Genomic DNA, 24,090 nt, shown 5'->3' with positions numbered 1-24,090 from the left:
ACCTGCAGGGCCAAAAGACAGGGTAGTTATGTACCAAAGAAGAGGAGGGGTGAGAGGAGTACTAGGAAGAATCCTAGGCAACCTGCTACAGAAGAGGTTGTAGGTTATGATGAAATGGAGACTGGTGAGCAAGATGAGCCTAGGGACTATGAGAGCAGTGAAGATCAAGACTTTACTGCCTTAACAGAAGCATGTGAAAGAAGAGTTGACTTGGAGGATTATGTGGATGAAGATGAGGATGAGGGTGTTTTAGAAGAAGATGCAAGTGAGAAGGGTTTTGAAGATTTCTTTGATGACCATAGTGCAGTGGATAAAATTTACTTGAATGGTAAAGTGGTTGGTCACATGAAGTTTGGGGATGTTAATCTGGAGGCTTGGATGATTTTCTCCAACAAAGAACATTTTTTTTGGAGTTTTGAAGAATTAATGTGTGTAGGAGGGCTTTGTTGTGTAAGCATGACAACAAGAGATACACTATTAGGTGCTACTATGAAGATTGTTCTTGGAGAATTCATGCATCTGTCCTCATAAATGGGAGAAGTTGGGCTATAATGTCCATTACAGGCGAGCATACAAGTTGTTAGAGGCTTAAGAAAACCCAATGGTGTCCTATGACTAGTTATGTAGGCACTTACAAGGCGATTTACAGGCAAATCTTGACTGTCTAGTTGAGTCTCTACATAAATTATGCTTGGATATATATAGGTTAAGGGTGAAGTTAAGGATAATGTACAAAGTCCGGGGGGTGGTAAAGGAGAGGATTTATGGGGGGGTTCAGTGACTCTTATGGCCTCTTACCAGGTTATGTGGAGATCATAAAGACCACCAGCGGTGAAAGTTATTCGGATAAAATTCAAAACCCAATCCAATCCGAATTAGTAAATCGGATCGGATTCGGATTGAGATTTTTTTCAAAATTGGATTTTTCGGATCGGATTGGATTGAGGGTAATTGGATCCAAAAATCCAATATAACCGAATAGCAATATGCCTTGTATTCTGTATCTGGATTGGTTTAAGGGCTTAACTGATTTTTTTTAATAAAAAAAATACCCACTCCATAGCCCAATATACAAAACACTTCTATCGTTTCCTCTAAAACACTAACTGCACTTAATTCTTCATTTCCTAAATCTACTAGACTGCTGTTGTGCTTAATTTATTCCATCGAAAAACTAGAGTTTTCAAAAAATTGAATTTTTGGATCGGGTCCAATCTCGGGTATGAAAATTCGGATTGGATTGGACCGGATTCTAACCCTGATTGGTTTGGTTCAGATTAAAAAATTGAAATTCAAGTTTTATTCGGATTTGACTGGATTAGGCTCTAATCCAAACCGCACACCGAACTTTCACCCCTAAAGACCACCAATCTTGGTAGCTATTGTCTTGTTACTTGGAGTGAAGTTGATGCTGGTGAAATCCCTCACTTCAAGGCTTGTTTTATTTCATTTGCTTGTATGGTTAGAGGTTTTCTAGGAGAGTGTAGGCCACTCATTGGTACTAAGCCCTTCAGGGACCAATTTTGTGGAATCATTCAATACTTATACTAAGCCCTTCAGGGATCTACATGTGATGTCTTTGTTAGAAGGTACATCCCCCTATCTGTTTGTATTCATATTTAGCCTACTAACTTTTTTCTTGTATTCATTTCATGCTAACAGAGGCTAGGAGTTGGTGTATGAAGAAGGTTAGGGTTAGATTTGACAAGGCACTTGAAATTGGTGCAGACCAACTCACAACATATGCTGCCAAGATCTTGGAAGAAAGAGGTCAAGAGTCTAGGTTTTATCAAGTGATCAATGCTAGAGGTAGAGAATTTGAAGTGAGGGATGGGAATGTGAAGTTCCTAATATGCCTTAGGACTAGGACCTATGCATGTGGGAAGTGGTAAGGCTCTAGTATATCATGTAATTAAGCATGCCCTAAGGGTTATTTACCATAAAAGGCTTGAGCTTACTTTTTTTGTCTCTTCCTACTTCAAAGGGGTGGCCTACAAATTGACCTACTCATGTCATATTCACCCCATGCCAGACCCCACCCAATGACCTTCATTTGATCTGCCAAATATTTTGCCCAACCCATTAAAAAAGCTGCTGGCAGAACCCCCGGAACTAAGGAGAAGAGGTAAAAATAATTCAAAGAAGGGGAAGAGGAATAACACTGTCAGATGCAGCAAGTGCAAGGAGGTGGGTCAAAATACAAGGAGTTGTAGGGGTGGATCTACAGCAAAGCAAAATCAGGCTTCCACTACTACTGCTGCTGGAGAAGGTGATTATAGTGATGGAACTAGTGCTAGCTCAAGTGGAAGAAAGAGGAAGAATGCATTAGGGTAAGCTCATCCAAAGGGGCAAAGAAAGGGAAGAAAAAGTGAAGCTACAGATTAATGCATGCTTCATAACTTTTTGTGTAAATATGACTGATGAAGCTAGGTTTTTTGGATATCAAAACATTACATCATTTTTTGTTAGCCACTTGGAATAGATTTTTTGTAAAGCTACAATTATATGTCTACTTATGTTTTGTCTAGGAAAGCTAATATTTTGAAAAGATACTGAACTCAAATGTAATTTCTGAACTTTCATTACATTAATCACTTCATCATGACATAATAAGCAACATAAACAAAGCTAGCTTAGGCCTATTTTGGTGGTTACTTTCTTTTGTTGTTTTAGCTTCTTCTTCATATGTTGGAACTCCTCCTTCAAACTTCTGTTCTTTGTAAACTGGTCAACCCACATGTTTCCCCTGGTCCTTTGAGAGTTGTTGTCAGTTTGTTGTAGCTGCTCAATAGTTCCCTTGCACCACTTGAAATTATCACATTCATCGCACTTGTAGGAGAGCCTTTGTGGATTTTGTGTGTTCTATGAAGTTTTTATTGCAAGCCTTTTTCCAAATTTGCATATTCTGTTTGGAACTCTTATATATGAGGATTCATATGAAGAAGATGAATTGTGATTGTAAACTCATGACGTGAAAAAAGGGTCAATAAGGTGTTAGATTGTGAAGACAAGAATCAAAGGTGAAGGAAATTAGAGTATAAGTATCACTTATATAAGAAAATGAGGAGAGAAACAAACGGTTTTTTTTTTTTTTAAAAGTATGCAAAAATATAAGCCTCAGGGGTAAACTGTGAATTAAGTTTGTAACGGACACTTGACGTCAGGGTTACGTCAGTAATTTTTTCAAACCATAGGGGCACGCACCTGGTGAATTTTGAAAAACAAGAGGGCACCAGGTGAATATTGTAAAACCTCGGGGGTACGTGGTGAAAAAATCGATCAAACAAGGCCTCACATGACTGTTAATTTTCTTATATATTAAGAATAATTTATAAGATTTGTTCTGATTGTGAATAGTGTCAAGATTCCAAGTGAGCATAATAAAAGAATATCGAACTTGACAAATCGATAACATCATGATTGATATTAATATCCTGTTATAGAAGTTCAATAACGGGTCCATAAAGCACATTCTCGGGAAGCAAATAGAGGACCATATTAGGTTGCTAACATAGGTTATCTTGTTACTTCTTTTTTTGAACTTATTCCTGGTAATAACTCTCACTATTGTAACTGACGGATACACATTGAGAATTCCCCTCGAGCGTAGGTTCTCCTAACGCTTTTTTTCGCACATAAACTCACACTTCTAATTGACTCGGTATTCGACCTCAATATTAAGGATGGAATGGATTGGGTTCAGGGTGGGTAAAGCTTCACCCGCATCCATTTGCTAGACCCGCATCCATCCATCACCCGCATAGTTATAAGCCCCCTCCAACATCCATCCATCCGTCATTCACCGGTTGAACGGGTGGGTCGGGTAATCAGCGAGTGAGGAGATATATTATAATTTTTACAAAAAAAAATGTCATATGATACATATTTATTAATATTTTCAACTAAAAAGTTTAATAAAGTAAGTAAGTAAACATGTGTAATTGATACCCCCTCATAGTCTGAACACTTTTCTTTTATGTTTGTTCCAAAGTAGTTTGAACACTTTCATTTTTGGCGTGGTCCCACTATTAATACATTACTTCTTTTCACTCCTTTTGGCACACACTTTACCTTTTTCAATAGAAAGTTACCCAACTTTCTCTCTCCTCTAATAAAATATACACCACCAACTCCTATCACATTTACTTTTTAAATAAAATAACATTTGATAACGTCACTACAACTTATCACCTTAAAGTACGTGTCCCAATAAGTGTTCAAATATTTCTGGGACGGATGAAATAATATGGATGATCGGTGGATATTAAGGCGGTGATGGATCAGGTGATTGATGAAAAAAATCTCACCCCTATCAGTGGCTTCATCCACCACCCGATTTTCATCTATTTATTTAGGGTTTTCACCCATTAACAAAATTGGATTGAACAGATGATGGATGATCTATCATCCATTTACATCTCTTCTCAATATACTGATAGAAACTAAAATCAAACTTGAATGATGTGAATCAACCCAATTTTACTTTCATCTATATTAGCATATCTTTTTGTAATCATATACGTACACCTTGCATTAATTATGATATAGGTTGATCTCAACCTGAAAATTGGTTTGAAATCAAACATGAATTCGACTGGTTCACCTTAAATGCTAGCCTTAATAATTATTACCTCTGTTTCATATTAATAGTTACACTTTCACTTTTAACACTATTCACAAATTTTCCTTTGACTATCATTAGTGAGTTATGGTTAAGAGAAAATATAGTCATGTGGGGTCTTGTTTGATTCGTCTCGATATGTAGTTTTAGAATATCGACTTTTTATATTTTTTACAAATACAAAGTTAAAGATATAAAGGCTCAAACTAGTGCATCGGCATGCGTGAAAAGTGTAACTATTAATATGAAACGGAGGTAGTAGTTCACTAGCCGAACAATGTTTTTGGTTTTTCATGTAAATTGAGATTTTAATACGTATATATATATATCTGGATTGAGATTGTAATTAGTTATATCTGGATTGAGATTAAAATTTTGGACTTAGAGTATGGGTCATACGGTATATGAAAATCAATATGATGATACTGAAATTATACCAAATAAGAGTGTTCAACCTATTTTGAGATGAAGGGAGTAACAAATTAGAACAATTAACTTATCTAACCCCCTTATTTAAATAAAACTTCTCTTATTAAACATATCCTAACTTCCCATAAATAAAAAATCATTGGTATTAGATTTCCTACTTCAATATGATACACTCTCTATCTTCAACCAAACGACAAATATACATAATCAAAATTTACACGAAAAGACCATTTTAGGGCTTGTTCTCTTTGGCATAAACACAAACCGAACCGAACTGAATTGAACTGAAATGAATAGTGATACGTGAGAGTAAAAGTATTGTCTAGAGCTGAACCAAACCGAACTGAAAATAAGCTGGTGAGAACAAACCCTTACATTATTACTAGAACTAAAATGATCACACCAATGTGATGACCTTACAACAAGACCATCTCATTTGAGAATATCTAGTCGTTGTTTGATACTCAATAAATTATGTAGGCAATAGAAATTTCCATGAATTTCTAAATTGGATAGTTGTTTCGTTGACATGAAGTGGGGAAGATGGGGCAATGAAAATTCTTGGGAAATTAAAATTATTACAAATGTGAAAACTTATTCACCTAGCCCCGATTGTCATTCAAAATTCACACATCAATTCATGATAATTACAAATTCTTAAATTTAAACCAAGCACATTAGTCAATTTCTTAAGAATTATAAATGAAACTTTCCATAAAAATTAAATTCCCTTATATACCAAACAACCACCTCATACATAAATTATTATTTCCATCCTAAAAAAAATCTAAAGCAAGATCTACCCTTTTTTTCCATCTCCTTTTCCCATGCTAAAAAGAAAAAACCGAGAATCTAATCACAGGAAAAGCTCCAAAACACAAATAAAAGATTCTCACCATCCAGGAAAAGAAGAGAAAAAAAAACACCAAAGAACTAAATATCAAAACCTTCATTCATTAATTTCCTCACTACTTCACTCTCTTCTCCCAACTACTACTTCACTGGTAGTACCTGGGAGTAAGAGCTTTTTGCCCCCACAATCTGAGCCAAACCAAATCAACAAAAATCTCACCAAAAATTCTTTTTTTCCAATGGCAATGTCATTCACAATGGGTCTAAATTTCCTCCTCTTAGTAGCGATGGTTGCAACCAACCTCCTATCACTTTACCACCTCTCTTCCACCACCTCATTTTTCAGCACAAAACTCCCTCAAACTCCCTCCTCCTCATCCACATCAGTTCCACCTTACCTCCTCCGCCAACTCCACACAATACGCGCCACAATAAACCATCTCACGCGCCTCCACCCGGTTTCGACACCGAACCCCGGTACCTTAACTTCCTCTAAAACACCCCCTTCTGATCTCCTAATCTACTCAAATCTCTCTCCCATTGCTTCCTCTTGTCATGATTACCCTGACCTTCTTCACAAGTACATGAACTACACCCCATATACTGTCTGTCCTAAAGATTCCCAACTTGCTGAGTCACTCATTCTTCGTGGTTGTCACCCTCTTCCTAGAAGAAGGTGTTTCTCACTCACCCCAGTTAACCCTAGACTCTCTGTTCCTGATTCCAATGTTATTTGGAGTGATTACCCTTCTGCTACTTGTAAGAGTTTTAAGTGTTTAAACCCAAAACTGGGTTTTGATGTAAAGGCGGATTCAGATATGTTTATGTCTTATAAGTCGGAGGTTGATCTCACCATTCCTCAGCTCTTAGATATAGCTAAGAGGGCGGGATCTGTGATTCGTTTAGGGGTTGATATTGGTGGTGGGACGGGGACTTTTGCAGCCAGGATGAAAGAAAGGAATGTAACTGTGCTCACTACTACTATGAATTTGGGTGCTCCTTATAGTGAGTTTAATGCAGTTAGGGGTCTATTGCCGTTGCACGCTCCATTACAGCAGCGGTTGCCGGTGTTCGATGGGGTTTTGGACTTGGTTCGATGTGGGCATGGTGTTAACCGGTGGATCCCGACCGCAATGCTGGAGTTTTTGTTGTTTGATGTGGATAGAGTGTTGAGAGGTGGTGGGTTTTTCTGGGTTGATCATTTCTTTAGTAAAGGGGGTGATTTAGATAAGGTTTATAAGCCTTTGATTAATAAGTTGGGGTATAAGATTGTGAAGTGGGCTACTGGGAGTAAGATGGATGCTAGTGGAGTCAAGAATGGGGAGGTTTATTTGACTGCTCTTTTGCAAAAGCCCAAGTCTAGATGATTACAGAAGATGTTTTTTTTTTTCTTTGTAAGAGGTAATTCTGTTTTCTTTCTTCTGAATTTATTTGGTTGGTTTTGGTAATTCTTCTTTATATGCACCTTTTTGTTAGGAGTGGAATATTGATACTCATGATTTTCTGTTTGAAATTTTGGTAGATTATTTGTGGTCATGTCTAATGATGAGTTTGTTAGCTAGAAATGAATGCCACTTTTAGTATGGATATTGACTCAAGTGATGTTTATTGCTTTATATGATGATGATGACAGCAATTTTGGTATAATGCTTTGTGGTTAACTCTGGTTATGTGTTTGTTAGCTACACTACCGCTTTTAGAGTGTAAAAACATTGACTCAAGTGATCTTATTGCTTAATACGCTGATGATGGCAACGAAAACCATCTAGTATGAGTCTGTTGTATTTGCTTTTACAATCTTGATGCGGCTAGAGGTTGTTTCCGACGATTGTATACACTTGTTCCAAGATTGATGTAAGATCTAAAGGTGCATTTTACTATTCACATGCAATTTAGCAAAAAATAAGGTTTCAATGACTCTGGAGTTGTGTATTTTTTTTTCTTTCTACCAATGTATCAAAGAGCCTCAGTTTTATTTAACATGTCGGATGACTTTCTTTATACCAATCCATTTGATACCCCCCTTTTTCTGTAACGATTTGGCCATTTTTGCTCAATATATGTTGTGATTGACCTCATATGTGGAATGTTAAGTGTTTGGCATCATTCAAAACTTGAAGTCTTTGGCTCTATGCTTGAACTTTATAAAGCGTTATGCTACTCTTTGGAAAAATCCTCCACGTCAGTTACTTGTACTAGATATTGGGGCTAGGTGAGGGTTGAAAAATAGTTTGCCAAGTGTGCACTGTATGTGGGATTTTGTGGTGGATAATGCAAGGAATGTAGAAAGGTGCTGCTTGTTATAGGCTTCAGAATTGAGCTTGGAAAAGATAAGGAGGAACATGATTTCCTTTGGATTTTCTCAATTAAAACATGAAGATAAAGTAAATTTAGGATCTTTTGCTCACTGATGTTGCTGCTTCCTTAGTTTATGCTGTAGAAACCAAAGATACTTACATTTTCGTCACTATATTGGTAAGTATGCATGATTGTTTATTGATCATTGTTGTCTGGTTGAAATTATCTTTTTTGTTAACAGAAATAAAGGACTCTTGATGTCTAGATTTGATTCTTTAAATAGATAGGCAACCTATATGCTTCAAATTTAGCAGATACAACTGTATCTTGCAGTTACTTATGCTTAATTTTTGACAGGCTCATCTAAGTAGTTATTTTTTTTATTTTCCTTTTATGTTGTGCTTTTGCCTCGTATTTTATTGGTATGCCTTGCTAATAGGTTTGAGTTCCTTAATTAAGCAACTGAGATGTTACAACAATCTTCTGCAAACATAGTGTTATCGTACTGCAGACATATACAGCTCTGTATTGTGTTAGAAGCTTTATTCACCTTTCAAATGCCATAGGAAAGAAATCCTAAATATTCATTTTGAAAGAGCAAATGTCTGAACCTCCCTAGACCCTGCCTTAGCTGGATAAATACTAGGTGGTTGCTGTTCCAAGTTGCAATTCTCTCTTTCTAGCTACATACTTCTTGTAAAACAACTTTTCGACCAATTATGCTTACGTGGGACAAGTCATCTACTTCATTTGATGTTGTGATTACGTGCGTTTATTTCATTTTTGCACTCGTGTTCCATGTGTCTTAGTGATCAATTAGCTTGTGCTGTTGTGATTGGCTCATATGCTTTGTGGCAGATCATCTTGTCCTCGAGAGTTATACACGGGGGAGCCAACCAAAAGGCCCCTTATATGGTTGTTTTCATAACTGGCACTATTTGCTCTTATTTTTGGGATGGTGATTGTGTTTGAAACTGTTTAAAGAGATTCAGTCCAAATAGCGAGAAATAGGTGATTTAATTATGGCTGTTTTGATAAATGCTTGGTTTGTAGAATGTTGGAGTTTAGAAAAGTTAACCATTGGACTCTAGAAAGCCTCCTGTTTGGCCTAAGGTGGAGTTGTCTGAATGGACTGCCTGTATGGCTGTATCTCAGTCGAGCAATAAAAATATGTGACTTTTTACTCTCATGGTCATCTCTTTGCCTCTGCCCGTGCTGCCCCAAAGAAAAGAAAAAGGTAACACTAATTGTTATGTAAAAAGGTGGCAGACGTAATAAGCATTGAGCCTCTGCTTACTATGCTTTATACAGTATGTAATTATACCAAATCTGTAATAGAGCTATTGTCTAAATGTTTTGACTATCTGCACTGTTCAGAATCTTCAGATAATGGAGGTGTTTGGGTTTATGACTGTTGGTGCTATTTGATTGGCTTTTGGATTTTTTTTCGTGTGTTTGAATTAAACAACCAAAATAAGTGTGGTATTTGAATTTTGGGTAGCTCATAAGGCAGCTTTTTCAGCCACAAGTAAAAACGTAATTATACTAGTTTTTTTCATATTGGCTTTTTTGCTTTTCTTTTCAATTTGCTTAGAACAGCCAATTGCCAGCAACAATTTTTACCAAACTCATTTACGTTCCGTCAATAGTCAAACAACCAAGATAAACCGTCAAATCAAACTCACTGGTGAGACAAACCAAGTAAAACAGCTAAAACATAACCATGGAGATTCCATGATTTCTGAAGAGTTCTATGTTCTATGTTCTAATCTTCTTGGTATACTTACTGACGTTCTGTAAACTATTGTCATAAACTTCGATTTCAACTACCTTGTTGCCCGTTCCTAACTTGAGATGATGTTTTTGATAGGTGTATCAAATGTAGAGTTACTAGAGTATTCAATCTATTACACGAGTCCTCGGAGAAGTGTTGCAGCTCAAGTTCAGATCCTGAGTCAACTTTGGACATCAACTGTTGAAACTCCAATCATATGTTATGTAAACTTAGAAATATGCCCCAGAAAGGAGAATCGCAGGAAGGAAAATGCTGGTCCAAAATGTATGTCCAACTGGACAAAGCAATGTTTATTCTTTTCACTTTTCTTATGGCTCAGGACTAGTTTAAGGCATTCCTGTTAAACTTAGAAATAAATAGTTTTCCTTAGTAATCATTATTTATTGATAGTTTTATGTTTATTAAAAGTGGGATGACAAGCCTTAAAGAGACATAGTGCCGTTGGCCGATCGACCAGAAAATGGCAGTTCTCTATATCAGAGGACCAAGCAAATGAAGGGGACATATACTTGTAGTTCTATGATTTTTATGGTGATTTGCATCATCATATTTTTCTAGTGTTGTTCCCTTATACTTCCTCCATTTTTTTAGATGCACATTAGACTTTCACGCACAACAAGGCATTACTTTGACCATAAATATCTATACTTACATATAGGTAAAAAGTATAAAAATTACATATTACAAAAGTGGGTCACAAGATTAATCTAACAAGATTTGTCTTGACTATATTTTTCAATATGTATAAATCACAAATTTTAGTCAAAGTGATAAGTGTGACTACTGGAAAAGCCAATTGTTGCATTAAAAGAAACGGAGGAAGTATATTTTAGTTCTTTGAAAATAAGTTGGACAGTTTCTAATGTGTTTGAGGGAGGTCCAAATTATCTGTAGAATATTGTGCACCTTCTACTTTTTATTTTGTGATATTTCACTTGATATTAGCTGGATGTACTGAGTGTATAGAGAATGATTTGTTAGTCCTTTTTTGTCCTTTTGTAAAGGTGTACATTGTGAGGTGTCCTAGGTTAGATTTCTAGGACATTGCTTGCATTATATATATGAGAATACATAATCGTTTTTGGGTTCAGAGCCTCAAATAATCAGCCTCCATTTCTGTTAACTTGCAATATACTTGCTGCAAATATTTCTGTGCTGGGATTCTTCATGGTATCAGAGCACCAGCAGAATCACACCTGAAACTTTCATAAACCCTTCTTCACTCCTTTCTGGTCGTTTTTATCTTTCTTAAGAAAGTTTGAATCTTTCTTTCTTCTTTGAGTAGTCAAGAAGAAAACTTGCAATGGCAGAAAAGGGTGAGAAATCAGCCATGCTTCCATATGCTGAGCCCTATTATATGGGAAGCTCATACCAGTCTAATGCTTCTCTGGGTTCTATTCTTTTTAATGGAACCAACTATAACAACTGGAGCAAGAGCGTAAGGATGGCCCTAGGAGCCAAAAATAAGTTGGGATTCATTGATGGAACCCTTAAAAAACATTCAACTTCTTCCTCTGATCATAATAAATGGGTAAGGAATGACTGCTTAATCAGATGCTGGCTATCTGCTAGTGTTACTCCTAGAATAGCTGAGCAGATGCTGGTTGTTGACTCTGCTAAAGAGTTTTGGGATGAACTCACTGAAAGGTATAGGCAGTCTAATGCTGCACAACTATACATGCTGAAGAAAGAATTGAATAGGTTACAACAGAACAATATCTCTTTAACTGAGTATTTTACGAGTCTTAAGAACTATTGGGATGAGCTCAATAGTGTTGAAGGATTTCCTGAATGTGTTTGTGGTGGGCTAGGAAAGTGCACTTGCAACATAATGAAGAAATTGACAGACAGAGAAGCTAAAAATAGAGTCATAGACTTTCTCATGGGTCTCAATGGAGGGTATGACAACATGAAAGAAAACATATTAGGTATGGAGCCATTACCTAATGTGAACAAGGCTTACCATATGGTGATGCAGGTTGAGAAGCAGAAGGAGATTTTTGGATCTCAAGAGGTAGGAGTGGAGTGCAGTGCCTTGGCAGCATCTAAGCAAAATTTCATTCATTCTAAGCAGATTGGAGTCCAGCTTAGTCAAGGAAACAACTACTACAAGAGAGAGACCAAGGAGGAAATAATGAAGAAGAAATGTGAGCATTGTCAGATAAGGGGACACACCAAGGATCAATGCTTCAAGATTCTTGGATATACAGAGTGGTATAAAACCAATCCTGAAACCAAGCCTGGGAACAAATTTGTTGCACATGTAGGTCATTCTACAAGTGAAGGAGCCCAAGAAACACCTTTAGATGTAGTTCTACAAAGAGAAGGAGGAAGGGATGATGCTGGAATGGTGAGCACAGTTGTGCAAGAGGTCTTGAAGATTGTAAAGCAACAACAACCTTCCACTTCTTCAGGTACAAACATGAACATGAGCAATGTTGCAGGTAAAATATCCACTTCCAATGCATATTTCTTACTACGAAGTTTTTGATAAGAAATCTTGGACCATAGATACTGGGGCATAGGATCTTTTTAGTGATCTTGGAAAATTTAAGCAAGGAATTACTGTTGGGATGCTTGATGGAAGTATAAAAGGTGTGAAAGAAGTTGGGACCGTTAACCTGAATGGGAATATTATATTGAGGGATGTTCTTTATGTTCTTGATTTTAAGCACAACTTACTATATGTGAGTAAGTTGTTGTAGACAGGAACTTTGAAAGCAATATTCACTGAAGTGAGTGTCTCTTTCAGGACCATTCTAGTGGAAGGGTATGTGCAAGAGGAAGGCAATGTGGAGGTCTGTATAAGCTGGAAGAAAATGGCTAAAAAATAAGCTTTGAAGTTGAGGAAGAGAAGAATGATGAGAAACTTAGAGTAAATGTTTTAAGTTGTAAAGTTAAGAATAGCTTAAACTTGATTCATGAAAGATCAGGACATACATCTCTTTTTAAAATGAAACATATTGCTATTTGTGACTGTAAACATTTAATCGAGTATTTTTGTGACACTTGTTGTTTGGGAAAGCATCACAAGCTTCCTTTTAAGCCTAGTACTTCTATTGCAAGCCAAATTTTTGACATGTTGCATGTTGATCTGTGGGGGCCATATAAGACTCAAGCAATTACAGGGGGAAATTATTTTTTGACTATGGTTGATGATCACTCCAAGGTGACATGGACACACTTACTTTCTAATAAAGAGCAAGTGAGGGATGTTTTGAAAATGTTCTTTGTACTCATAGAAAATCACTTTAAAACCACTGTAAAGGTGGTGAGAAGTGACAATGGGACTAAAAAATCTGTCAGATTGCAGTACTATAATGGCAGAGAGGGCTTACACATCAAAGGAGTGTGGCAGGGGTGCCACAACAAAATGGAAGAGTAGAGAGGAAGCACATGCACTTAATTGACACAGCAAGGTCGATTAAGATACATGCTGGTTTTCCAGGCAAATTTTGGGGAGAATGTGTATTAGCTGTCATACACATTATAAACTTGCTTCCTTCAACAGTAATAGGGTGGGAGACGCCCTATGAGAGGCTCATGAAAAAGAAGCCTAGTTATGAGCACCTAAGGGTCATAGGGTGCTTGTGTTATGCAACTAACACAATAAGAAGATGAGCCAAGTTTGCTCCAAAAGGAAGAAGGTGTATCTTAGTAGGATATCCTAGTGGTAAAAAAGCATATAGGCTTTATGATATGGAGTCTAATAAGGTTTTTGTATCCAGATATGTTGTATTTAAGGAAACTATATTTCCTTTTAAACAAATAACATTAGAGTTTGCCCAAAATCCTGTGAGCATAACACTGGATAGACAAGAAAATGATGGTGATGATCATACACCTGTTTCTGTTAACAATCATATTTTGCAGGAAAACACTGATGAAATTATGGAGGATGATCTAGGATCATTGGAAACAGGAGCAGCCAGGGAAGTAGGGATTGCAGGAGAAGATCAGGCAACTCATATTCATGTTGAACCTGATGTTGTCCAAGAGGGTCCAAGGAAAAGTGATAGAGAAAGGAGAGTTCCTCTGAAGCTGCAGGACTATGATAGTCCTACTTTGCATGAGAAAGTTAATCCAGTAGGGAATCTTCAAGCAAGAAGCAATCTTGTGCATACAGACCTAGACAACTTGGATTACTACACACCTGAATATCTAGTGTCTCTTAGCAAAGTTCTCACTGTTCATGAACCTTCCTGTTATAGTGAAGCAGTAACTGATCCTGATTATTGGGTACAAGCAATGCAGGAAGAGTTGACAGCAATAGAGAAGAATGAAACCTGGGTTGTAACAAACTTGCCATTGAGAGAGAAAGTCATTGATAGTAAGTGGGTTTACAAAGTGAAGTTTAGGCCAAATGGAGAAGTCGAGAGATTGAAAGCAAGGCTAGTAGTGAGGGGTGATAAACAGATTGAAGGAAAGGATTATAAGGCAACATTCTCACTTGTAGCAAAATTTGCAACAGTGAGAATATTAATAGCATTGGCTACATGGAGAGGTTGGAACATGTACCAATTAGACATAAACAATGCTTTCCTTCATGGAAAGCTAGAAGAAGATTTTTATTTGAAAATTCCAGATGGATACAAGGAAGGAGGTGAAGGCAAAGTATGTAAATTGCAAAAAAGCCTATATGGGCTTAAACAAGCTTCCAAGCAATGGAACTTGGAATTGAAGACTTTCGTGTTAGGGCATGAATTTACTCAGTGCCAGAGAGATCAATCTTTATTTATCAAGTATACTGCAGGAAAGTGTTGTATCATCCTAGTTTATGTAGATGATTTGCTAGTGAGTGGAGATGATGAAACAACAATTTCAGCAATGAAGGCTCACTTACACAAGGCCTTTACTATCAAGGATATAGGAAAGTTGAGGTATTTTCTTGGAATTGAAATTGGCGGAGGAGTCAAAGGTACTTTGATTAAATTGACATCATCAAGGATGCTGGCATGGAACACTGCTCTCCGGTAGGATTCCCTTTTCTAAAGGGAATAAAATTATGCAAAGATGAAGGAGATGCATTGGATGATCCAGAGTGTTATAGAAGACTGGTGGGAAGGCTTCTGTATCTCAACCTTTCAAGACATGATCTTTTATTCTATGTTCAACAACTTAGCAAATACCTAAGTAACCCTAGAAAGCCACACATGCTTGCAGCACTTCACATCATCAGGTACCTGAAAGGTACGACAGATTTGGGGTTGTTTTATCCTAGCAGCAATGCAGAGCAATTATGTGGTTACAGTGATGCTGATTGGGGAAGTTGTATGTTTAGTGGGAGATCTCTCACAGGGTATTGTGTATTTCTTGGATCATCCTTGGTTTCTTGGAAAACCAAAAAGCAAAAGGTGGTTTCTAAGTCTTCATGTGAAGCTGAGCTTCGAAGTATGTCACAGACTACCAGTGAATTAGTTTGGGTAGCTGGAGTTTTCGAAGATCTCTTCTTACCTAAAGATCAACCAATCACTTTGTTTTGTGATAACAAAGCCGCGCAATATATAGCACACAATGCAGTATTTCATGAAAGGACCAAACACCTAAAGTTGGATTGTTAGTACATCAGGGAGAACATTGCTTCTGGGTTTATCAGCACTGCTTATGTCAGAACAACTCTTCAACTTGCAGACTTGCTAACTAAATCTTTATCAGTAGCTCAGCGCCAATTCTTGTCTTGCAAGTTAGGACTTGTTCATCTTTCCCAAGTCCAACTTGAAGGAGGGGGGGGGGGTGTAGAATATTGTGCACCCTCTACTTATTATTTTGTGATATTTCACTTGATATTAGCTCGATGTACTGAGTGTATAGAGAATGAGATATTTGTCGTTTTTTTGTCCTTTTGTAAAGGTGTACATTGTGAGGTGTCCTAGGTTAGATTTCTAGGACACTGCTTGCATTATATATATGAGAATACATAATTGTTTTTGGGTTGAGAGCCGTTAAATAATCAGCCTCCATTTCTGTTAACCTACAATATACTTGCTGCAAATATTTATGTGTTGGGATTCTTCATTATCAAATTGGTAGGAAACCATAATTTGCTAGTGATAGAAGTTTTAGAAAAATAGTTTAGTGATACAATTTCACAACTAAAGACTATCTAATCGTATCAGCAGGTTCACCAAACATCAATGACATGATAGGATTGGACTTTCACCATGCTCATCGAGAAAATTTCGTTTCTGAACAAAATGTAATTCTAAGCATATCTAGTCACCCAAGTGCAAAGAAAAGTAAATCATCTCATATTTCCTTTAACTCCACAATTCAAGATGATCTGCCGCAAAGCATATGAGCCAATCACAATAGCACAAGCTAATTGATCATTTAGACACATGGAACATGAGTACAAAAATGAAATAAACGCACATAATGACAACATAAAATGAAGTAGATGACTAGTCCCACGAAAGCATAATTTGTCAAAAAGTTGTTTTACAAGAAGTATGTAGCTAGAAAGAGAGAATTGCAACTTGGAACAGCAACCACCTAGTATTTATCCAGCTAAGGCAGGGTCTAGGGAGGTTCAGACATTTGCTCTTTCAAAATGAATATTTATGATTTCTTTCCTATGGCATTTGAAAGGTTAACAAAGCTTCTAACACATTACAGAGCTGTATATGTCTGCAGTACGATAACACTATGTTTGTAGAAGATAGTCGTAACATCTCAGTTACTTAATCAAGGAACTCATGTTGGGTATATTGCATGATATGAAGATCATGGAGGTGTATGGGTGTGGAGATGAGGTTGCGTAGAAGGAAAACGTCATTTGGGACATAGGCTGACTTTGAATGCACATATCTTTCAATCTATAAATGATTTTGAGATGATTCAAATTGGAGGTGATAGCTTGTTCCGAGAGCTTTCCAACGATAGGTCATATGTCCAATTCCGGTGAGAAACGAGAAAGTTATGACTATTTTACGAAGAATTGACGAAGCTGACGGCAGAAGACTCAGGTGCGCCCGCACCTGAGGCCTGGTGCGCCCGCACCAAGGGCTGGTGCGCCCGCACCAAGGGATGGTGTGCCCGCACCTATCGGGAACGCGTTTTTTTTCCGGTTTTGTTTAATGAGGGTATAAATAGGTGCCCTAATTACGATTATTGTATTATTCATCATTATTCACAGATTAGAGAGACAAAAAGCTACAGAGGGAGTTCTTGAGTGCTTTTTTGTAATCTTTCTTGAATATTCATCAATTCGTAGTGCAGATTCGTGGTTTTTCTCCCAGTTCTTGGGTTTCTACGTATAAGTTCTGGTGTGTTCTTTCCTGCTTTATTATTTGATATTCTATTATTGTTTGCTATTATTTCTAGATTGATAGTCAATAGAACTTACAAGTGGTATCAGAGCTAGGTTTGATTATTGTCTAGATCTAGAATAATTAACAATGGAGGATTCAAAGATTAGAATTGAGAAGTTTGATGGGACAGATTTTGGATATTGGAAAATGCAAATAGAGGACATCTTATATCAGAAAAATATGTATCAACCTTTGTCTGAAAAGCCTGCTGAGATGGAGGAGGCTAAATGGAAAGTACTGGACAGACAGGCACTAGCGGTGGTGCGTTTGACATTGGCTCGGACTGTGGCGTTCAATGTCAAGGATATCAAAACAACGGTTGGATTGATCAAAGCACTGTCAGATATGTATGAAAAGCCCTCAGCAATGAATAAGGTATATCTGATGCGTCGTTTGTTTGATTTAGAGATGAATAATGGTAGTTCTGCTGCTGAACATATTAATGAATTTAATTCATTAATAAGTCAGTTATCTTCGGTTAATATTGTCTTTGAGGATGAAGTGAAAGCCCTAATTTTGTTGTCCTCTTCATACTGCTGGGAAAGTTGTAACTGCTGTTAGTAATTCCTCTGTAAAGAGAAATTGGTTTATGATGTTGTCCGTGATCTGATTTTGAGTGAGAGCATTCGAAGGAAGGAGAGTGGAGAATCATCTGGAGCATACAGTGCAGAAGGTAGAGGGAGGGGAAAAGGGAGGAACTTTAGGGAAAGTCGGAGTCAAAGGGGGACCGGAGTAAGTCAAAAGGCAGGGCTAGTGTTACTTGCTGGGGGTGTGGTAATGAAGGACATTTAAAGAGAGATTGTCCTAAGAAAGTGAATGGGAAAGGGAAGAAGAAGGTTCAAGAAAGTGATGATGAAGAAGATGCATCAACTAACTTGATTTCTGAGTACGATTCCGATGCTTTGATGGTAAGCATGGATGATCAGGAAGAGTTGGTTGGGTGCTCGGGATCATGGGTCTTGGATTCAGGTTCTTCTCATCATTCCTCACCATGCAAGGAGTTGTTTCGGAATTTCAAACCGGAAAACTTGAAAAGGTCTACCTTGCGGATGGCAAGGTAGTGGAAGTCATGGGGAAAGGTGATGTGAGTGTGAAACTCACTCATGGTGGCTCGTTGGAGTTGAAGAATGTCAAGTTTATCCCAAGGTTGAAGAAAAGCTTGATATCAGTAGCCCAACTTGCTACATCGGGTTACAAGGTTGTGTTTGATGGTGGTTCTTGGAAGATTGTCAAGGGAGCTATGATCATAGCTCGTGGGACAAGGACTGGAACACTTTACACCATAGGGAGCACAATGAAGGGGCCGGGATTGGGGTGAGAACTTCACGGAAGGTGTCGTTCGGTCGAAAACTATCGATAGTGGGCCAAGGGATGAGAACCGTGGTGAAGCGGTATCCCGGTGGCAAATTGACCGGTAAGCGCACAAGGTGAAGGACGGCACACAAGCATGATGTGCCGGAAATCCTAAGTGGAACAAAGGGTGTATTGTTCGAGTGGGAGCAATGTGAGTTTGTTTTCGAACAATGAGAACTTCTTTGGCTTAGGTGGTAATTGGTTTTATTGAAGTTTGATGAGACTTCAATGTGCTTCTTTGGTTGGAGAGGAAGTGATTATCTTCTTTAGTTGTAGAGGAAGGGATCTTCATTTGGTTGTGCTTGTCTCTAAGGTGATCCGACCTCCGGGGTAGGAGGGTGTGTAGGTTCATGGAGTGATGGTGCAATGATTTGGAGGTTAGTGATTAAGAATCAAAATCGGTGTAGATTTTGATGTCTTTTGTATTGGAGTTGGTGCAAACTTCAACGTTATTTTCCTTGGTGTAGAGGAGATGTGTTGTCATGGGATGTTTTAGGTATGTCATGGTTTGGACACGACTAGAGATTGCTTTTGCAGTGGGAGTTGTGTGTAGGATGATGAATGAGAGGATGATGAAGGTATGAAGTTTTCTTCACTTACACCTATCTCCAAGTGGGAGATTGTTGGGTATATGGCATGATATGAAGCTCATGGAGGTGTATGGGTGTGGAGATGAGGTTGCGTAGAAGGAAAACGTCATTTGGGACATAGGCTGACTTTGAATGCACATATCTTTCAATCTATAAATGATTTTGAGGTGATTCAAATGTGGAGGTGATATCTTGTTCCGAGAGCTTTCCAACGATAGGTCATATGTCCAATTCCGGTGAGAAACGAGAAAGTTATGACTGTTTTACGAAGAACTGACGAAGCTGACGGCAGAAGACTCAGGTGCGCCCGCACCTGAGGCCTGGTGCGCCCGCACCAAGGGCTGGTGCGCCCGCACCAAGGGATGGTGTGCCCGCACCTATCGGGAACGCGTTTTTTTTCCGGTTTTGTTTAATGAGGGTATAAATAGGTGCCCTAATTACGATTATTGTATTATTCATCATTATTCACAGATTAGAGAGACAAAAAGCTACAGAGGGAGTTCTTGAGTGCTTTTTTGTAATCTTTCTTGAATAATCATCGATTCCTAGTGCAGATTCGTGGTTTTTCTCCCAGTTCTTGGGTTTCCACGTAAAAGATCTGGTGTGTTCTTTCCTGCTTTATTATTTGATATTCTATTATTGTTTGCTATTATTTCTAGATTGATAGTCAATAGAACTTACAGCTCAAACCTATTAGCAAGCCATATCAATAAAATACGAGGCGAAAGCATAACATAGAAAGGAAAATAAAAAATAACTACTAAGATGAGCCTGTCAAAAATTAAACATAAGTAACTGCAAGATACAGTTATAACTGCTAAATTTTAAGCATATAGGTTGCCTTCCTATTTAAAGAATCAAATCTAGACATCAAGAGTCCTCTATTTCTGTTTACAAAAAACATAATTTCAACCACACAACAATCATCAATAAACAATAAGGCATACTTACCAATATAGTGACAAAAATGTAAGTATCTTTGGTTTCTACAGCATAAACTAAGGAAGCAGCAACATCGGTGAGCAAAAGATCCTAAATTTACTTTATCTTCATGTTTTAATCGAGAAAATCCAAAGGAAATCATGTTCCTCATCTTTTCCAAGCTCAATTCTGAACCTTTCTACATTCCTTGCATATACCAACAAAAACAAAATAATGTACATTATGGCCCTTCGATCCACATGACAACATCACATACATTTTCTTAATCTAGGTCGATCTTAATATCTTGACTTACTTTTTCTACTTGTGAAATAATTAGGTCAACTCAACAATACTCCCATATATACATATTACTACTATAGCTTAGGAATTCCTAGTCTTCCATCAAAGATTTGGAGGTCAACTAACAAAGAAAGACACCAACCATCAAAGCGTTGGTAAGAAGAACACTTAAGAATGTTATCAATAACATAACCCTGACAATGTGGATCAACCTTCATATCTTCTAGCCACCCTTCTATCTTATTCCATGTACGTGAAACCACCGCCCGGTATTCCTCCTTCCCCTCTCGGATGTCGGGAAAGAACCCTCTAGCGCTTTCGACGAACGTCCTCACCTTCGACTCAGAGTCTGCGTCTATGCGTACATCATAAGCATGGATGGTTATGGTTATGGTTTCTTTACCGAAGTCGCCGTAAGTTTTTCCTATATCGCAATACGCTAGAAAGGGATTGTCGATCTTCGTCATGTTGTTGTTGCTAGGTTGAAGTTCTCTACAAGTTTTTCTATTAGGTTAAAGATTGATTTCACAAGTTTTTGAGGTTTCAAGCTGGAAGAATAAGGCAAGACTCAAGAGAGAGGGTGTGTATTGTTATAACGGATGTGAGGAAGAACAAATAATGAATGCAAAAAACAATAAAATCAGACACCAGAATTACGTGGTTCACCAAATTGGCTACGTCCACGGCAGAGAGATAGAGAATATTTTATTATGAGAAGAAACCAGATTACAGAGAGAACAGAGTGTTTTTCGTAGTGTAAAAGATAGGTTAAAATAACCTATTTATACAAAACCGCTCAAAACGCGTTTTCCGCGTTATTTCCCGATCCGCCCGGCGCCCGGGCGAAATCCGCCCGACCGGACGGTCCCCATTTCTCCCAGATACGTTTGCGCGCCCGACCGGGCGAAACAAACGTTTCCCCAGATTGCTCCCGCGCCCGACCGGGCGAGGTTCGCCCGACCGCCCGGGCGAGACGCAGTTTTGCGTCTCTCGTGCATTTCGTCGAACACTTCTTGAGCACCACAATTCAAGGCATATTCTTACAAATCTCCACCTTGACTTGAATTCTCTCATAATCACCAGAAAACCAGATGCTTGATCACAACGCCCAGAATCTCCCAAACACCAGATTTGTCCCAAAAGACAACCAGACCAGATTAGTCCCTAAGGACTCCAGAATTGCCCCAAGAGGGCAACTAAAATCACGAATATTAAGTAAGTCCAAGCAATGTTGGAACTTACTCTGCGGAACCGGCTTGGTGAACATATCAGCAGGATTATCAGCAGTTCCTACTTCTTCACCTTAATCCTTGTCTCACTCCTCAGAAAATGATATCTGACATCAATATGTTTAGTCCTCTCATGATGGACTTGATCCTTTGCTAGACATATTGCACTTAAACTGTCACAGAACACAGTTGCTTGATCATGATGTAGACCCAAATCACTGATTAACCCCTTTAACCAGATCCCCTCCTTAGCTGCTTCTGTCAAGGCCATGTACTCTGCCTCAGTAGTAGACAAAGTTACAGTAGGTTGTAAAGTTGCTTTCCAACTCACCACAGAACCACCAAGAGTAAACACATATCCAGTCATAGACCTTCTACCATCTACATCTCCAGCATAATCAGAATCAGAATATCCTGCAACTAAGCAAGCCATATCACCTCCATAAATGAGACCAATATCTGACGTACCTCTAAGGTACCGAAAATCCTCTTGACTGCCTGCCAATGCTCCTTACCAGGATCACCCATGAACCTACTAACCACACTGACTGCATGTGCAAGATCCGGCCTAGTGCAAACCATAGCATACATCAGACTCCCTACTGCACTAGCATACGGAACCCGACTCATGTACTCCTTCTCCTCAGCCGACTTAGGTGCAAAAGCCACAGACAAATGACTATTCGAAGCACTTGGAGTATCTATAGGTTTTGCTGTTGACATGCCAAACCTTGACAATATCTTCTCAATATAACCTTTCTGTGACAAGAAAAGTTTCTTCTGAGTCCTATCCCTATAAATTTCCATCCCCAAAATCTTCCTTGCTGCACCCAAATCCTTCATTTCAAATTCAGCACTGAGAAGTTCCTTCAATTTCTGAACATCTGACTTGTTCCTGGCAGCTATCAACATATCATCCACATATAGCACTAAGTAGATGAAAGACCCATCTGTCAGCTTGTTATGATACACACAACAATCATATGAGCTCCTGTTGTAGCCTAGCTTCATCATATAGCTATCAAACTTCTTGTACCATTGCCTTGGAGACTGCTTTAGCCCATATAAGGACTTCTTCAACTTGCAAACACTGTTTTCTTTTCCTGGAACCTGAAACCCATCTGGTTGAGCCATATATATTTCCTCCTCCAACTCTCCATGTAAGAAAGCTGTTTTTACATCTAGCTGCTCAAGCTCAAAATCCTGATGTGCAACTATCGCTAGTAGCACCCTGATGGAAGTATGTCTGACTACAGGCGAAAAAATCTCATTATAGTCTACACCCTCCCTTTGTGTGAACCCTCTTGCAACCAGTCGAGCCTTATACTTGACCCCTTCTTCAGATGTCATCCCCTCCTTTTTCTTGAAAACCCATTTACAAGTAACAATTTTTCTCCCTGAAGGCTTAGACACAAGCTCCCAAGTCTCGTTCTTATGAAGTGACTCCATCTCTTCCCCCATTGCAGCAAGCCAATGGGTAGACTCCGTACATGTAACTGCCTCCCTATAGGTTGATGGCTCATAGACATCCACCTCTTCAGCAACCTGCAGTGCATAAGCTACCATATCTTCAAACCCATATCTATTTGGAGGTTTACCAAAATTTGTCCTTATAGGACGTTCCCGTGCCAGGCTAGGCGCCTCCTCACTAGGCGTCGAAGATGATGGTTCTTCAGAACCAATGTGTTGATCATCACTCTCATCATGAGTGCTTGCTGCTCCACCTGTTTATCAACACTACTACTATCTGACACTTAATGGACATCACATAGGATTAAACATAGAATTTTCATCAAAGACTACATTTCTACTAAGTATAACCCTTTTTCAGACGGAGACCAGATTCTATAACCCTTAACTCCATCCCATAACCCACAAACACTCCCTTTTAGCCCTTGGTTCTAGTTTTCCTTCATTCACATGATAGTAGACATTACAACCAAAAACTCGCAAATCTGAGTAATCTGCAGGCTTACCTGACCACATCTCATATGGTGTTTTGAGATTGATCCCAGAATGAGGTCCACGATTTATCAAATAACATGCTGTATTGACAGCTTCTCCCAGAACTTCTATCATACCAGCATTAGAGAGCATGCACCGAGCTCTCTCCAGAAGTGTCTGATTCATCCTTTCTGCTACACCATTCTGCTGTGGTGTATTCTGACAGTGTGATGCCTAGCAATCCCTTCAATTTTCAGAACTCATTGAACTCAGACAAACAAAATTCCAGACCATTATCAGTTCGTAGCCTTTTGATCTTCTTCCCAGTTTGATTTTCCACTAATGCCTTCCACTGCTTAAAATTCTTGAAAGCTTCACCTTTTGACTTCATGATAATCAACCAAGTCATTCTTGAATAATCATCTATGAAAGAAACAAAATACCT

General features: G+C 38.4%; 2 protein-coding genes across 2 annotated transcripts; both read left to right on the top strand.

Annotated features, from left to right (window-relative positions):
* The first annotated feature begins 5,876 nt into the window (after window positions 1-5,876).
* On the top strand, window positions 5,877-10,568 carry LOC104883647 (hypothetical protein). Its single transcript, XM_010668197.4, has 2 exons — window positions 5,877-7,303; window positions 10,071-10,568. Exon 1 carries the CDS (start codon window positions 5,878-5,880, stop codon window positions 7,267-7,269), a length of 1,392 nt encoding a protein of 463 aa, XP_010666499.2. The 5' UTR covers window position 5,877; the 3' UTR covers window positions 7,270-7,303; window positions 10,071-10,568.
* A 730-nt stretch (window positions 10,569-11,298) lies between these two features.
* On the top strand, window positions 11,299-12,822 carry LOC104883666 (uncharacterized). The gene is made up of 3 exons (XM_010668214.1): window positions 11,299-12,439; window positions 12,555-12,682; window positions 12,748-12,822. The coding sequence occupies exons 1-3, from the start codon at window positions 11,299-11,301 to the stop codon at window positions 12,820-12,822; spliced, it is 1,344 nt and encodes a 447-aa protein (XP_010666516.1).
* Window positions 12,823-24,090: the final 11,268 nt, after the last annotated feature.

The sequence above is a fragment of the Beta vulgaris genome, chromosome 8 (genome assembly GCF_026745355.1).
Source record: "Beta vulgaris subsp. vulgaris cultivar EL10 chromosome 8, EL10.2, whole genome shotgun sequence".
Lineage (NCBI taxonomy): Eukaryota > Viridiplantae > Streptophyta > Magnoliopsida > Caryophyllales > Amaranthaceae > Beta > Beta vulgaris.
Note: the sequence above shows the minus strand (reverse complement) of the source record. Positions and strands in the feature narration are given on the sequence as shown.

Bases quoted from the DNA above. Each gene is read 5' to 3' on its own strand.
- LOC104883647 (XM_010668197.4), top strand. From the start codon at position 5,878: ATGCTAAAAAGAAAAAACCGAGAATCTAATCACAGGAAAAGCTCCAAA.
- LOC104883666 (XM_010668214.1), top strand. From the start codon at position 11,299: ATGGCAGAAAAGGGTGAGAAATCAGCCATGCTTCCATATGCTGAGCCC. The intron at 12,440-12,554 runs GTAAAATATCCA...AATTTAAGCAAG, and splicing joins GAACATGAGCAATGTTGCAG to GAATTACTGTTGGGATGCTT. The intron at 12,683-12,747 runs GTGAGTAAGTTG...TGTCTCTTTCAG, and splicing joins TTAAGCACAACTTACTATAT to GACCATTCTAGTGGAAGGGT.